General features: G+C 38.8%; 2 protein-coding genes across 10 annotated transcripts in view; one reads left to right on the top strand and one right to left on the bottom strand.

Moving 5' to 3' along the window:
* The window catches only part of Rnf170 (ring finger protein 170), a 37,225-nt gene extending 27,118 nt beyond the window's left edge, over window positions 1–10,107 (bottom strand). The window contains exons 1-2 of one of the 3 annotated variants that reach the window (XM_047550950.1): window positions 9,395–10,107; window positions 2,856–2,999 (exon numbers count right to left, since the gene is read on the bottom strand). In XM_047550950.1, coding sequence (XP_047406906.1) covers window positions 2,856–2,992 — 137 coding nt within the window. In that variant the 5' untranslated portion in view covers window positions 2,993–2,999; window positions 9,395–10,107. The remainder of the gene's footprint in view (window positions 1–2,855; window positions 3,000–9,394) is intronic. The other 2 variants (XM_047550951.1, XM_047550949.1) reach the window with 2 other exon arrangements.
* Hook3 (hook microtubule tethering protein 3) overlaps window positions 9,754–14,726 on the top strand; it is a 159,905-nt gene continuing 154,932 nt past the window's right edge. For all 7 annotated transcript variants that reach the window (XR_007108464.1, XR_007108465.1, XM_047550945.1 and 4 more), the window contains exon 1: window positions 9,754–10,046. Coding sequence is in view for 5 of the 7 variants with exons in the window: in XM_047550945.1 (XP_047406901.1) it covers window positions 9,990–10,046 (57 nt within the window). In the remaining 2 variants the exon portion in view is untranslated. The remainder of the gene's footprint in view (window positions 10,047–14,726) is intronic.

Below are 14,726 nucleotides of genomic sequence, written 5' to 3'. Positions count from 1 at the left end.
TATGTAGTCTAATTTATTGTTTTTTTTAATCATGAAAAGACACTGAATGTTGTCAAATATTTTTCCTGCCTATATTGAGGTGATCATGTGATTTTTGTCTTTCATTGTTAATATGTTATCACATTGATTTATATATGCTGAACCATCCTTGCATCTCAGAGATAAATCCCACCTGATCATGGTGTATGATTCTTTTCATGTGCTGTTGAATTTGGTTTGCTAGTATTTTATTGATAATTTTTGCATATATGTTCATCAGGGAAATTGGTTGGTAATTTTCTTTTCCATAAAGTACTTTTTGAAGGGCTGGTACTGGGAATTGAACCCAGGGTCTTGTACTCCCACAGGTTCTGCAAGCATTCTATCACATAGATACATCCTTGCCCTCCTGAAATGTCTTTATGTGACTTTGGTATCATGGTAATGTTGGCCTCAGAGAATAAGTTATGTTCCCTTCTCTTTGAGTTTTTAGAAAAATTTGAGAAAGACTAGTGATAATTCTTCTTTAAATGTTTGGTGGGACTGCATAATTTCCTTTTTAAGGCTGAATATTATTCCATTATATGTATATGCCATACTTTGCTTAACCATTTATTTGTTGATGGGCCATTGTGTTGCTTACACTTTTTAGTTACTGTAAATACTACTACTATGAACATGAATATTCAAAAGTCTCTGAGTCCCTCCTTTTGGAACTGCTGCATCATATGGTTATCCCATTTTTAATTTTTTGAGGACCTGTCATATTGTTTTCTATAATGGCTATTCCATTTTACCCTCCTGCCAACAGTGCACAAGGGTTCCAATTTTTCTACATCCTACCACATGCTATTTTGAGTATTTTTGATGGGTAGCCATATTTATGGATGTGAGGTAGTATCTCACTGAATTTTGATTTTGTATTTCCCAATAATTAATAATGGGGAACATCTTTTCATGTGCTTATTGGCCATTTACATATCTTCTTTGGAGAAATTTCAATTCAAATCCTTTTCCCATTTATTAATTGGGTTTTCTTTTTATTACTAAGTTATTAATTCTTTATTCTAGTTACAAGTGCTTTAACGGAGATAAGATTTACATATATTTTCTCCCATTCTTGTGGGTTATCTTTTCACTTTATTGATAATATCTTTTGACGCATAAAAGTTCTTAATTTTGATGAAGTCTGTGGGTGTAATTTATCTTTTGTTGCTCATGCTTTTGGTACCACATCTAAGATCCTTTGCCAAAACCAAGGTTGTGATTTACTTACTCTTAGGTTTTCTTCCAAAAGTACTATATTAGTCTGTTTTATACTGCTGTAACAAAATACCTGAGGCTAGATACTTTATAAAGAAAAGTGGTTTATATAGCTTATAATTTTGGTGGAAGAAAGTGGTAGGACACTCCTAGTCACACTGCATCATAGTAAATGACCTCATGACAGGAGTGCATAAGAGGGAGTGGGGCGTGCATGCGTGCTATCTCAAATGGTAAGACAGGAAGCCAGAGACCAGAGAGGGGCAGGTCTTGCTCTTTAACAACTCTTCTTGTGGAAACTAACTGGGGGTCCAACTAGAATTACATTAATTTCTTCTAAGAGCAGTGCCCTTAATGACTTAAAATCTTCCACTAGACCCTAACTCTTAAAGGTTCCACATCACTTTCCAACATCACCACTCTGAAGATCAAACTTCTAATACATGAACCCTTCCAGGGCAAACTGATCACAAGCATTATAGTTTTAGCTCTTATGTTTAAATCTTTGACCCATTTTGAGTTAATTTGGTGTGGTATGGGACCAGTTTCATTCTTTTGCATGTGGCTACCCAATTGTTTCAGCACCATTTGTTGAATTTTTTCTCCACTGAGTGGTAATGGCACACCTGTCAAAGGTTAGTTGATGTACAAGTTGACCATTTCTAAATTCTCATTCTGTTGTACCAGCCTCCTGTCTGATAATTTAATAAGCCTACTTCTTATGTATTCTTTAACCTAATTACTATTAAAATTGAATGTAATAGGCCCAAGGATAGAGTCTTTCAGTAATACACAGTATCCTCCTATTTGGTTTATATTAAAACATTAGTCAGTATTCTTAAGAACAACTTACACACCAGTTTTGAATTCATTTATATCTGCTATCACCAAGGCATTATTTCCTCATTAGATCCACAACTTTATCACCAAGTAACACTATGGAGTATCACTCCATAAAATAATCTACTGAAATCAAAGTTATATTATCCTATTAAGAGATTATAAATGCAGAGGTAAAAGAATAAATCACCATTTTTTCCCTAAGTGTCCACATAATGTGTCATATAATCCTTTCTACAAATATGCTTTACAGAAAACATATTTGCAATTGGGGGATTAAAAATCTACAAAAATCCAGGGTCTACATATTGGTATATAGAGATCTCAGGCCTTTAAATATTATTCCTGATTCTACAACAGTTCACTAATTAAGGTTAATTAATTGATTCTAATCTTAATTTACTCTATAGTGTCCAAAGTTTTATTTTTTGTCTCTTTTTTTTTGGCTCAGCTTTTTCATTTAAAATCTGAAAACATTTTGCACTTATTATCTATATTCATACTAGTTGGTAGATTCAAATACTAAAATTAATTTTTCCAAACTATTATATTCCCATAGGATGGGTGATGAATTTAAATATTATCTGGTAAGTCAGGAAATATATGTTAGCATTCAGAACCCAGTGGAAAATAAAATACTTTAGCAAATATACACAATCATTGAGATCAGTTACTTGTTTTTTTGTATTAAGTATTACATATTATAAGGAGTCAAAGAGTCAGTGATCCTTGGAAATATATAATATTTCAATTCATTTTTCTTTCAATCTCACCTGAAAAGTGCATATACCAGGGTAGCAATCAAAGTGAAACTGACCACAACTGCCACAAGTACTTGGTCACTTACTCCTTCTATAACTGAATCATCGTCCAGTTTCAAACTTTGGACTTCACCTTGATATCTGGCCATTCCAGGTCTAAAATATAAAGAAACAAGACAAAAGTACAAATGACACAGTGCAAATGAAATATACCAATAAAAGTAATGTAAGTGTAGCTGACTTCTAACATAATTCGTATTGGTGGCATTCCCTTAATGTAAGCTACATTAACCTCAATTCTAGTGAAGATTCCCCCACTAGTGAATTCTTTAAAATTTGTCAGAAACTTTGTTTTGGAGTACAAAATGCTATTTCCTTTAAAGAAAACAACTACTACAATTTATCATCCATTTACATATCTTTTAGACCTTTCTCTCTCTTTTTTTTTTTTTTTTTTTTTTTTTTTTTTGGTATAGGGGACTGAACCCAGGGTTCACTGAGCTCCATCCCTGGCCCTTTTTTATTTTTTGAGACAGGGTCTCCTTAACTTACTTAAGGCCTCACTAAGTTGCTAAGGCTGGCCTCAAGCTTGTGATCCTTCTGATTCAACTTCCAGAGTTGCTGGGATTCTAGTTGTGTGCCATTATGCCCAGGGTTTAGACAAAAATTTTTTAAAAATAGCTTCCTGCTTCAAGCTTAGCCCCTTTAAGAAAAAAAAAAATATATTTTTTTTTTGTCCAACTACTCTTATCTTTATCCTGAATACCAAAGAATTTCTCCAAGTTTATCAGATTACTCTTCTCCCTCACAGCATTAAATATATGTCTTATGGAATTTACCATGTATGGATGAAAAAGGAAATATATTGTAGCCTTTTATAAATATTCCTGTATTACCTATATTGTGCTCTGTACACAGGACAACCTAATAAATATCCGCATAAATAAAAGTCATTTATTATACTAATAGTGTACTTTGAAACGTAAAAGACAGGCTATAGGAAATTTGTATTTGTACTAATATTACTTGAATTAATGAAAATTCTGATGCTTGAAAAACTGTTAATCTCACTTGAAACTAACCTCAGTTTACTGTTCAGAACTCTTTGAACTGCTGGGAATATGGAATTACTGTGAGGCTGCATTTCCTTATAAAGAGAAGAGGGAAGAAATGAAACTCTCTTTCCCATACTCTAGAAAAAAAATGGTAGTATCCAATTCTATAGGTATGAGAGGAGACAACCCAACCAATCAGAGTCCAAATATCACAGGTAATTTGTATTTTTTTCAGAAGACAAAACTGTAAAGTTCAAAGTCTTATACTTAAAGGGAAATGAAGGAAATATTCAATTAAATATATGTAATAGTAGAACTCAAATTTCTACATTTATATAACTTATTAAATTGGATAAAATTAAATTTTTATCCAGTATAATCAAAAATCAGGTGAGTCTCTGTTACGAGGAAATTTTTGAGTGTGAAAGTCTAACACCTTTGAAATGAATCTGAACTGGATACTAATAAGGAAAGTACCTCTCATGGAAGAAAACTAAGCAGAAAAAAAAGATCAAAGGCTGGTTGCATAAGCTTTACACTTAATAATAACCTGATAATCAGGGATCTCTAATGACAGATTTCAAATGCCCTTTATGAAGGTGCATACCAAGAAACTCAGAGAAAGAGCTCTAATTTCAGTATTTTCATTCAAAAGAGTCAGATTAACTGCTAGCTGAAACTGGGGGATAGGGAGGAACCTCCAATAATATAAGGATAGGCTACCTGGCCAACTTAAAATTTTTAATTAGGTTTCCTCTTTTTAAGTTAGAAATGCAATGGCTGTGTCAAAAGTCCTAGAGGCAGCAAGACCTACTTGTATCTGTTCAAAGATAATCAAAATGCTATCTCTGTCAAGATTCCTGGTCTCTAATTACTGAATTTAATTACTTCAGAGTTGTGAGAATTAAACCAAATTAAACAGAGGCAAAAGTGCTTTGCAAGTTAAGTGCACCAACAGACACATTGTTATTATATTATTCATATTTTCTTCCATGTTATAACATTTAGGCAGCCTACTACTTACTAGTTAAAAAAAAGAAGCTTGCTTAGCATATGTAAAGCCGTAAATTCAATCCCTGGGACCACAAAAAGGAAAAAGAAAAAGATGTGTTACTTTTGTTTCCCTGTCTTTGGATGTGCAATCAGTGACAATGTGATTAAATTCTACTGTACAAAAAAAAAAAAAAAAAAAAAAAAAATATATATATATATATATATTCTGTCCATAATTTGACTTCTATGCAATTACACTCTTAAGATATTGCTTCCTACATACTTCCAACAGCTCAGGTATCCCACATATTTTAGGTATTACATGCCCATATAATATTATTTGCATCATTTACAGCAGGTTCCAACATTGTTGAGAGAACAAAAAAGTTCACTTGTGTGACATGGAAATCTACTTTAATGGTGTTAGGTCTATGTTGAGGGACTATATAGTTCTTATGCCACAGCTTAATCAGAGTTAAAAAGGAATCAAGGGCTCAAAAATGAGGTATTATAAGGTACTATACTACAACCTCAGTTTAGAAAGGAGATGGTCTTATTTAAGAAAACAGGATAAACTACAAAAAGATCACATATTCCTACTCAAGGAGTTGATATAATAACTCAATCTTGAAGATGAATTCCAAAGTCAACCTGGATTATAGTTCTCTGTTTTTCATAGTTAATGCTGGTTGGGAACAGTAAACTGAGGTTGATTCCACCTGCTACCACAGGTTCTTAATTGCAGCCCATTTTGCTGCTTGGACATTAATAGCATGGATTTTAGTTTCAGGTCTGCTAAGGAGACCCCACCATCTCTCAGGACCTCTCCACTTCTGCAAAAAGTTAAAGCTGGGCTAGATGGTTTCTTCAGCTTTTTTCACCACCACATTTTTCAGTTTTCAAAGTAGGAAAAAGTCATGGGGCTAGGGCTGTAGCTCAATGGTACAGCATGAATGTCATGAATGAGGTCTTGGGTTCTAACCCTAGCACCAAAAAAAAAAAAAAAAAAAAAAAAAGTTGGGCAAGATAAAAAGCCAAGTTGAAAGTGGTTTTATGGATTGGGGGTGCTGAAAGGGGAGAGCCAGACCATCATCTTCCCCAGGATACAGTTCTATAGTTTAAATCCTTTTCAAGTATGTCTTACTTTAACAATAAAATCTGCCTCTTCCACTGAGATGCAAATTAGACCTCCAAGTTCTTTCCATACCCCCCCCCTTTTTTTTTGTCCTTTCGGTACCAGAGATTGAACTCAGGGGCACTGGACCATTGAGTGACATCCCCAGCCCAGAGACAGGGTCTCACTGAGTTGCTTAGTGCCTTGCTTTGCTGAGGCTGGCTTTAAACTCGATATTCTCGCGCCTCACTTTCCCAAGCCACTGGGATTACAGGCATGTGCCAGTGCACCCAGCTCCATACCCATTCTTAACACCTAGTTAATTACTCTATTTCTTGTTGCTGTCTTCCAAGACATCCCTGAATGGCAAATGGAGGCACCCATATGGACTACAGGGCATGTCAATTGCTAAGACCTCTGTGTTATGAAGTCCTTTCATTCAGAACCCTTGAGCAGGGTCTTAATTGTTATAGGGGCCACTAAATGTTGTTTACTTGAAACCCAGAAACAAGGTTATTAAATGTAAAGAACATAACATTTAATTTAATTCATGGGATCCTGTGAAATATTAAAATAAAAGTTAATAGTATTCTGTTTTTGAGTTTTTACAAAAACAAAATACCAAAGGTCTTGGAAGGTATAACTGACAGAAGTCTGAAGACAACTGGCTTTGCTACTGCCTAGTTAGCTAAATCTTACTGAGGAGTAGCTTAATGTAGCAAAAGAAGCATAAGCTTTGGAGCCAGACAATTGAGTACTTATGTAAAGTTTGAATCTCAGCTTACTCGTAGGTAAAAAATGCAGAAAATTAGGTTGAATCACATCATATTGCCATTTTGGACAAAAACTAAAAAGTGTAACCTTGTGAAATTTACTATGAGAATATAAAGATAAAGCACTTAACATATTGCTGGGCACAACTCAGCAAATAAAAGATATAACATTTTGATTACCATTAGTAACTGTCAAGGAAACAGAACTATGATAAAAGTTGTGCCGTGTAATATTGCAATAGCTGTACCATTTAACATCTCAAACTCTCTTTAATTAAGGTTCTAATTATCTGTTCTCTGGGAAGACTGGATGAATTTGGGAACACCACCATATAGACCACCACCATGTTCACATCAATCTGATAAACATCTACAGATAACAACTAGAATTCGATCCCCAGCACAAAAAAAAAAAAAAGAAAAAGAAAAAGAAAAACATCAGATAACAATTAGCATCCACTTAGCCATAATAAGAAGACAGCTAAGACAAGTTCAATTCACCTCTCCTGGGTCTTTTCTCTGAGCTTCAGGGAAGGGAGAGGAAAATAAAAACCAAAACCAAAACCAACCAAATCAACCACAATAAGGGAAAATGGGAAATTCTAGGATTTCTTGGAGCAAAGGAGAAACTCGGGGTCTTTTTACTAATGTTCATATAGAAATTTGATGGCCTCATGTCTTCTGCAATTACTCATTGAAAAAGCTTTTAATAAAACTTCCATCAAGTCTTAAGTGGAGCTTAAATAAAACCTCAAGAACACTGCAACATCATACAGTAAAGCAATGTGGGTAAGCAGTCAAGCTTGAAAAGGAAGGCTTTAGATCAATTGTGTCAAAGCCTTGAAAACCTGAACATTGGGAGTAAAGGTGCTTACTACAATATCACAGTCCCTCTGGCAAGGAACAGGACCAGTGCATAAAGTCAGCACAACGTATATTTACTGAGTTTATTTACTTGTCTAAAAGGGCATAGTCACTTACAGTGACTGGTAATCTACAGAAACAACATAGAATGGAATGAAGGAACTCTGGTTTGACAAAGCTTCAGAGGTATCAAAAGAGCAACCCAAAGCAAAAGAGATTCATATTTTAATTTCTAAACAGATAATTTCCCCCCTTGGTGTAAGGAAGAACGTTTGTAAGAAAGACCCTGAAAAGACTTCAGGTGGAGCTGAGTGTGGGAGCAGGATTGTTATTCCAAAGGCTGGAGAGGGCGAGGCAGGAAGTAGCAAGTTCAAAGGCAGTCTCAGCAACTGAGTGAGGCCCTAAGGAACTTAGCAAGATGCTGTCTGAAAATTAAAAATAAAGGGCTGGGGATGTGGCTCAGTGGTTAAGCACATCTGAGTTCAATCCCTGGTACCAAAACAAAAACAAACAAAAGAAAAACAAAAACAAAAAAATACTTCAAGTGGCAAGTAGTATTTTCTTACATTCACAAAATAATGATAAATCACCATGTGTGAGTAGTTAGCTTGTAATCTGTGAGCCATTATTAAAAACTCAATACCAGTTTGGCACTTCTCAGTGCTGAGAATATCTACTCCCCCGCTTGCAGTGGGATTGAACCCACTGCCTACACATGCTAAGCAAGGGCTCTACCACTGAGCTACGCTTCATTAATGGGAACGGGGTGGGGTGTGGACTACAGGAACCTCAAAATGAAAATGTGTCTAGGGAAGTTAATTTTGCACCACTAGAAATAAAAGTTTTGCATTGTTAAGTAGTTATGCACACACTATGAATCCACCATTCTTCCAGGACTTCAAGGTTGGTTGTCTTAGAAACCCCAGCACCTTTGCATGGAATCCAGGTATGTTTATAACAATTGTTCTGAGCAGCCTCAAACCACAACAAAATGCACATCAACAGTAGAATGGATACACTGCTAAATTCACACAATGGAATACCACACAGTGATGAAAATTACCTTATATAACAAAATTTAATATTAATTGAAGGTCACAAAATAACAGAATATGGTTCCATTCATTTAAGTTCAAAATCAGGCGAAGGAAAACTATATCGCATGCATACATAGGTGGAAAAATTACTGGGAAGGAATTACGCTAAGAACACACAGGGTATGAGCGAAAGGACTCCTGGGGAGCCGGCAATCTGAGTGTTTCATTCATTAGGCCTTAAACATGTATGTCGTATGCAAGTTTCTGCACATACTAAAGCGCTTAAAAATGTATCGGTAAGCCTAAAGAGGCTGGTGCGTCCAAAACGGCGAGAACGCGACAGTGGTCCACCTCTTCACTAAGGGTAGTCTACTCTCAAAACCAGAAGAAACAGGGCCTCAGCACTGATGCAGTCCTTAAGGACTGGGGAACTAGCGTCCACCCTCTCCTACTTCAAGTAAAGTTTTCGGGGAGTCGAGGCTCCAATAGAGAAGACTGGCTCGCCTCAGCGCAGGCCAAACCCACTTAAAACCACCCAGACGCCCTCCACCTAGCCGGTCCACTGTCGCCGGGCGGCTCGGGACCCGGCCCGGTTTCCCTAGCCCGCAGGCAGCGACTTCCGCGCGCAGCCCAGAGGCTACCCCGCGCATCCGCCGGCCTGGGTTCGGGGGCGTGGCCGGCGACGCACTCGCGGCCGAGGAGTGGGGGCGCGTACCTCTCCACCGCAGAGGGACTACCTCGCCAATTCCTGGTGATAGAGATTAAAGATTATTTCCGGGGAGTGCCCCCGCCACCCCTCCAGGGCAACCACAAGCTGTCCCTTTTTTAATTTGAAGTGCGGGCGCAGGCGCACGCGCACATTTGAGCTTCCGTGAGGGCGCGAGCCGGCGGCGGGGCAAGGAAGACCCGCGCCGCAAGCCCGGGCGCGTGCGCGTCGGGCACGCTGCGGCCGGCGTCGGGGCGCGCGGGCGGAGTGCAATTCGATTGTGCGCAGTGGTTCGCCGCCGCGGCGCTCGCCGGCTGCGGAGTTCGCTGGAGGCGGTGTAGGCGGCCGGGGGCGGGGACGCGGGGTGGCGGGCGTGGCCGTGGGCTGGCGGCGGCGCGCAGTCCCGAGTGAAAGGAGAAGGAGGGGCACGGGGGTGACGGTGCGGGACCCATTGCCAGTGCCGGCGAGTGTAGGCGGCCAGGGCGCACGAAGGAGGTGGGCCAGAGGCCCGGTCAGCTGCCCGGACCCTCCGGACCAACCCCAGGCCAGGCGGCGGCGGTTTCTGGCTAGGTGGGGAGGCGCTGCCAAGCCCCAGCAGAGGAAGATGTTCAACGTGGAGTCGGTGGAGCGGGTGGAGCTGTGCGAGAGTCTTCTCACTTGGGTATGTGGTGACGGCGGGCCGATGGAAGACCCCCCTCCTAGGGCCGCCTTTCCGGGGTACCCTCACGCTTCTCCCGGGGGTCGAGCGCCGAGGGCGGCGGTGCCGTCATATCCGGGGCCTGGGGCGGGCGGAGCTGAGGACGCTGGTGCGGGCCGCCACCGCGGCCCGGCCGGGGTCAGCCGGGCGCGACCCGGATGGTGACAGGCGCCGCCCAGGGTCCGAGAGAAACTTGCCCTGCTGAGGTGTTGGCTGTTCTTCGAGTGGAAACCGGCCCGGTGGAAGCTAATGACGGGGTGCTGGCGACACTGTAATTAGGATTGTTTGCAGCTGCGGCGGCGCTGGCGTTCTACTCTCGAGCTTCTTGGGACACCAAAGCGGTGCCCCGGCAGTCTGTAGAGGCTCTCGGGACCCCTGGTTATGACGCTTCTCGCCTTTGTTTTAACGTTCACGAAGTATAGAGTGTAGCCCCTTGAGCGACGAGCCCTCCCCACTGGAATATAAAAGAAATATTTCTAAGCGAGTTAGGAGAAATATGAAGAGGAACCCGGGGCAGAGTATTTAAAATGCCAGAAGCATTGAGCTATTAGAAAGTAAGCGATGTGCAGGTACTTATAAAAGGTATCAAAGATAATTTAAGTAAAAGTGTGAGGTATTTGGGGAATCAGCAGGGGAACGCAAAGACATTTTGGGGCAACATTGTGGAATTGTAATTTGAAATTATTCAAGTAAAAGTGTTGGGTTTGATGTCAACAGTGCCTTTAGTAGCTCCTTCAAGAGCTGGACAGTAAACTGACATGTTTCATATTCTGGTGGTGGCTAAGGGATATGCAGAACCATAGAATAGACCAAGTATCCCTTTCTGGAGCATTTGTTTTACTTGTTGCTGAAGATGTTAAATGTCCTTTCTAAAAGAACACAAATGTATTTATGGAGGCTACTATAGTATTTGTATTAATTTCATTTATTTATATATTCTTTGGGTGCTGGAGATTGAACCCAGGGCCTCCTGCATGCTGAGCATGGGCTCTATCACTTAGCTACTGCCCTCAGCCCTTTGTGTTAATTTTAAAGGTAAAACACATATTAAGGAATTCTGTTGTGGTGCCTTGAGTTACAAGTTAAGATTCCTGGAGTATATACATTACTATTTCCTGTGCAGGGGCATTTTGCTGAAAAGGTTGGAGAAGCATCTCCTTGAGTTAGTTTTAACAAGTGAATCAAAGTAATGTCTGAGGTTTTTATAATTTGGTTACATCATGAGTCAAATTATGTCTTTCTAGAGTTCAGAATATATACAATGGTAGAATATGATGTATTGATAGTTTTTTATTAAACCATTTTCGAGTTTTCAGATTGTTTTTAATAATATTTAGTTAACATACAACTAATGGTTACAATTTCAGGCCAAAAGATAGGCTTCACTGCTGAGTTTTAGAAAAGAGGATTTTGATAAGTTACATGATGTGGGCAAGATTTGATTAGGCAGGGAAGAGATAGATAAAGGAAAGAATTAATAGATTCCTTGATTCGGTGGAAGAAATAGATTTGCAAAGGTTGTAAACAGAAGGGTGAAGATCTTCAGAATTTCAATTGTTGGATCTGTACAAGTCACTACTCAGTAGAGCCTCCCATAATGTTAGAAAAAGAAGCAAGAAGGCAGATGAGGAAGCTAATTGCATCTGAAGTGGTGCTACATTGTTTAAAATCTGGAAAGAAAAGTTATGAAAATAGAGATGAATTTGAATAGCATCTGCAAAAAATAACTAATAATAATAGTGCAGTTATTTGAGTGAGAATCCTTATAAAAAGAGGAAAGGCAGCAAATTTGAAGGGCTTCTAACAAAACCATACAATTTAAGAGAATTGTCAGATACTGTGGAGCACACCTGTAATCTCAGCAACTTGGGAGGCTGAGACAGGAGTATCCCAGATTCAAAGCCAGCCTCAGCAATTTAGCAAGGCCGTAAGCAAATTAGTGAGACCCTGTCTCAAAATTAAAAAATAAAAAAACAGGCTGAGGATGTGACTCAGTGATAAAGCACCTCTGGATTCAATCCCCAGTCTCCCCCACCATCCCCAACCAAAAAAAATCTGTTTAGAATTGGATACAGTGTAAGAAATAGGAGTAATCCACCTTATCAGCTGCAGGGAGGTCAAGGAATTTGGTATTATAGACTTTCTGAAATGTCACTGGAAGCCTCATCAAAGAAAAGAGCTGCAGAAGATTAGAGATTATGGATGACAAAACCACGTAGGTGCTATTCTCAGATTCACAAACATTTTAAAACATTGTTTATTAAAATGTTTCAAAGTAGTGTTTCAATTCTGGGTTCTCTTTTGTCTGTTATTATAAAAAGATTAAACATGTGAACAGTGTTTGGGGCAGCTGAACTTCTAGGTTTAGTCTAATAACACTTCTATCTGGAGGTCAAATGCTGAACACAATTCCAAAACCAAATATAAAGGAAAATGTACATAATAATACTCTAAAGAAAGAACAACCATTTGGAATAATTAAACTTCTAGACAACTTGATTGTGTGTGTGTGTGTGTGTGTGTGTGTGTGTGTGTTAGCACACTGTAGGCTAGAAGGTGGCTGCAACACTTAGCAAATTCAGATAGTTGTCAGTGATAGAGAAATCCCAAGAACTGACAGTGCAGCCTGGTGATTCAGTCTTTGGACTGACAACCTCGTGTATCTCCAGAACCTGCATGTTCAGTTATTGAAAATCAGATTTATGGTCCTTAATAGCAAATACGAGATTATTTTAATTATGTAGCATATAATTTGAGACAGGAGAGATATGTAATATATTTTAGAAATTCTTCCACTCAACGTAAAGTAAAAGCTCAGACTTTTATAAAGGATATAAAGAAATGACTTTTAGTCACCTATGCAGAATTCACTCCTGTGAAACTGAATCTTATTGCTCCAAATGCTGGATAAATTGCCATTGTATCAGAGAACCCAAGAACTGCATGTTTCAAATTTTTGTTGAAAGAGGAATGTTTATGAAAAGACAAAGTATCATCCTACCAGTGGAAAACATCTTAAGCTTAAATTCCAAATCAGTTTATGCAGTCAAGCAAGCTCAGCAGGCTGTGCTTAAAAATTTCTGCTCTACCTCCTCTCCCTTCTCTCTGAGTCAAAATGTATTCCTACCTTTTAGAAAAAACAGCAACAAAAACCTCTCCTTCCTATTACACTTGTCAAACCTAATTTCTTGAAAGGTACATGAATTGCATTTCCCTAGGTTTTATGTATTATTTTACAGTGCTGGGGATTGCACCCGGTGCTTGCACATTGTAAGCACACTCTCTGCTATTGACCTACATCCCCATCCCCTTTCCCAGGCTTTAAAAACTGCTAAGAAAAACATTGTTGATGTTAAGAAGCTAAATGAAAGAGAATTATCATATAGGCTTGCCTCACTAATGGGAAATCCAGAAACCTGAACATATTCTTATTGTTTTCATGTTGTTATTTAGAAGCCTATAAAATGCCTACTAGTGTATAGAATTAGGAAGGGTATCTCTTCTATTCCATTGTCTCTCCTCTGCCAACTCCAGCCTACCTAGAACTTTGATCTTTGATGAAAGAGTAAAGAAATTTCTGATGTGATGAAGACTTAAAGTACTCAAAGAGAGGGTCGGTAAAGCATGGTAGTTCAGAATATAGCTTCTAATCTTAGCCTGCCTAAGTTTGAATCCTGGTTTTAATTCATAATGCATTTATATGTTTCAGTGCATTCATATTCATCATTAATGTTACCAACTCCAGAAACAGATCTCATGCATTAGCATTGAATCAGCATTACCTGGAATATTTTTTACTACTTTGCCCAGGGCCAGAGTTGCTAATTCTGTAGGTCTAGGGCCTGAGATTTTGCATTTCTTACAAGTTCCCAGGTGATACATCCTTACAAGTTCCCAGGTGATATGTCCTTAGTGACCTGGCAACTGCATTTTGAGAACCATTGCTCTGGAGCAGGGTGTTTTTTAACCTTATTGCCATTTGACATTTTGGATTGGATAATGCTTTGTTGTGGGCACTCCCCTGTGCATCGTAGGGCATTTTATAGTAACATTGATTACTAAATGTTACTAGTACCCACCTAGCTGTACTTGCCAAAAATGTCTCCTAGGGAACAAAATCACCCTTGGTTGAGAACCACTGCTCTAGAGGTGTTATTACCAGGTGATCTTCTGCTTTATTTCTCTTGCATTTGTGGAGGTGAAGGAGGGGGAACGTGGTGGAATTAAATGCAGTTATCTTTCAATTTTACTGTACTGCTATCCTGAAATGACCTACAGATGTTAGCATAGAACTGGTAGGTGTTAGTTTTTTTTTTTTTTTTTGAGGACTCAGACTGAATTTTAATAACTACCCTTGTCAAAGTGTTTTGGCTTTTTTGTGCATGAATTACAAATGGGTCACAAAGTACATGGGACTGGAAGTGTTCTAACTTAACGTTTTTCTTCTCACAACATGGGCCACAAAGATACTAATAATTAAAAGAAGAGGAAGGCTGCTGAATCAGAATCTTACAAACTTTTAAAAAACTTTTTTCAAGGAAAAGCAAATTGTATGTCCTATCAGATAGGTTTTTAAAAACATGTAGATAATCCACATACCATAAACTTCATCCTTTTAAGGGGTACAATTCATTGGTTTTATTA

Source organism: Sciurus carolinensis, chromosome 4, assembly GCF_902686445.1.
Source record: "Sciurus carolinensis chromosome 4, mSciCar1.2, whole genome shotgun sequence".
Lineage (NCBI taxonomy): Eukaryota > Metazoa > Chordata > Mammalia > Rodentia > Sciuridae > Sciurus > Sciurus carolinensis.
Note: the sequence above shows the minus strand (reverse complement) of the source record. Positions and strands in the feature narration are given on the sequence as shown.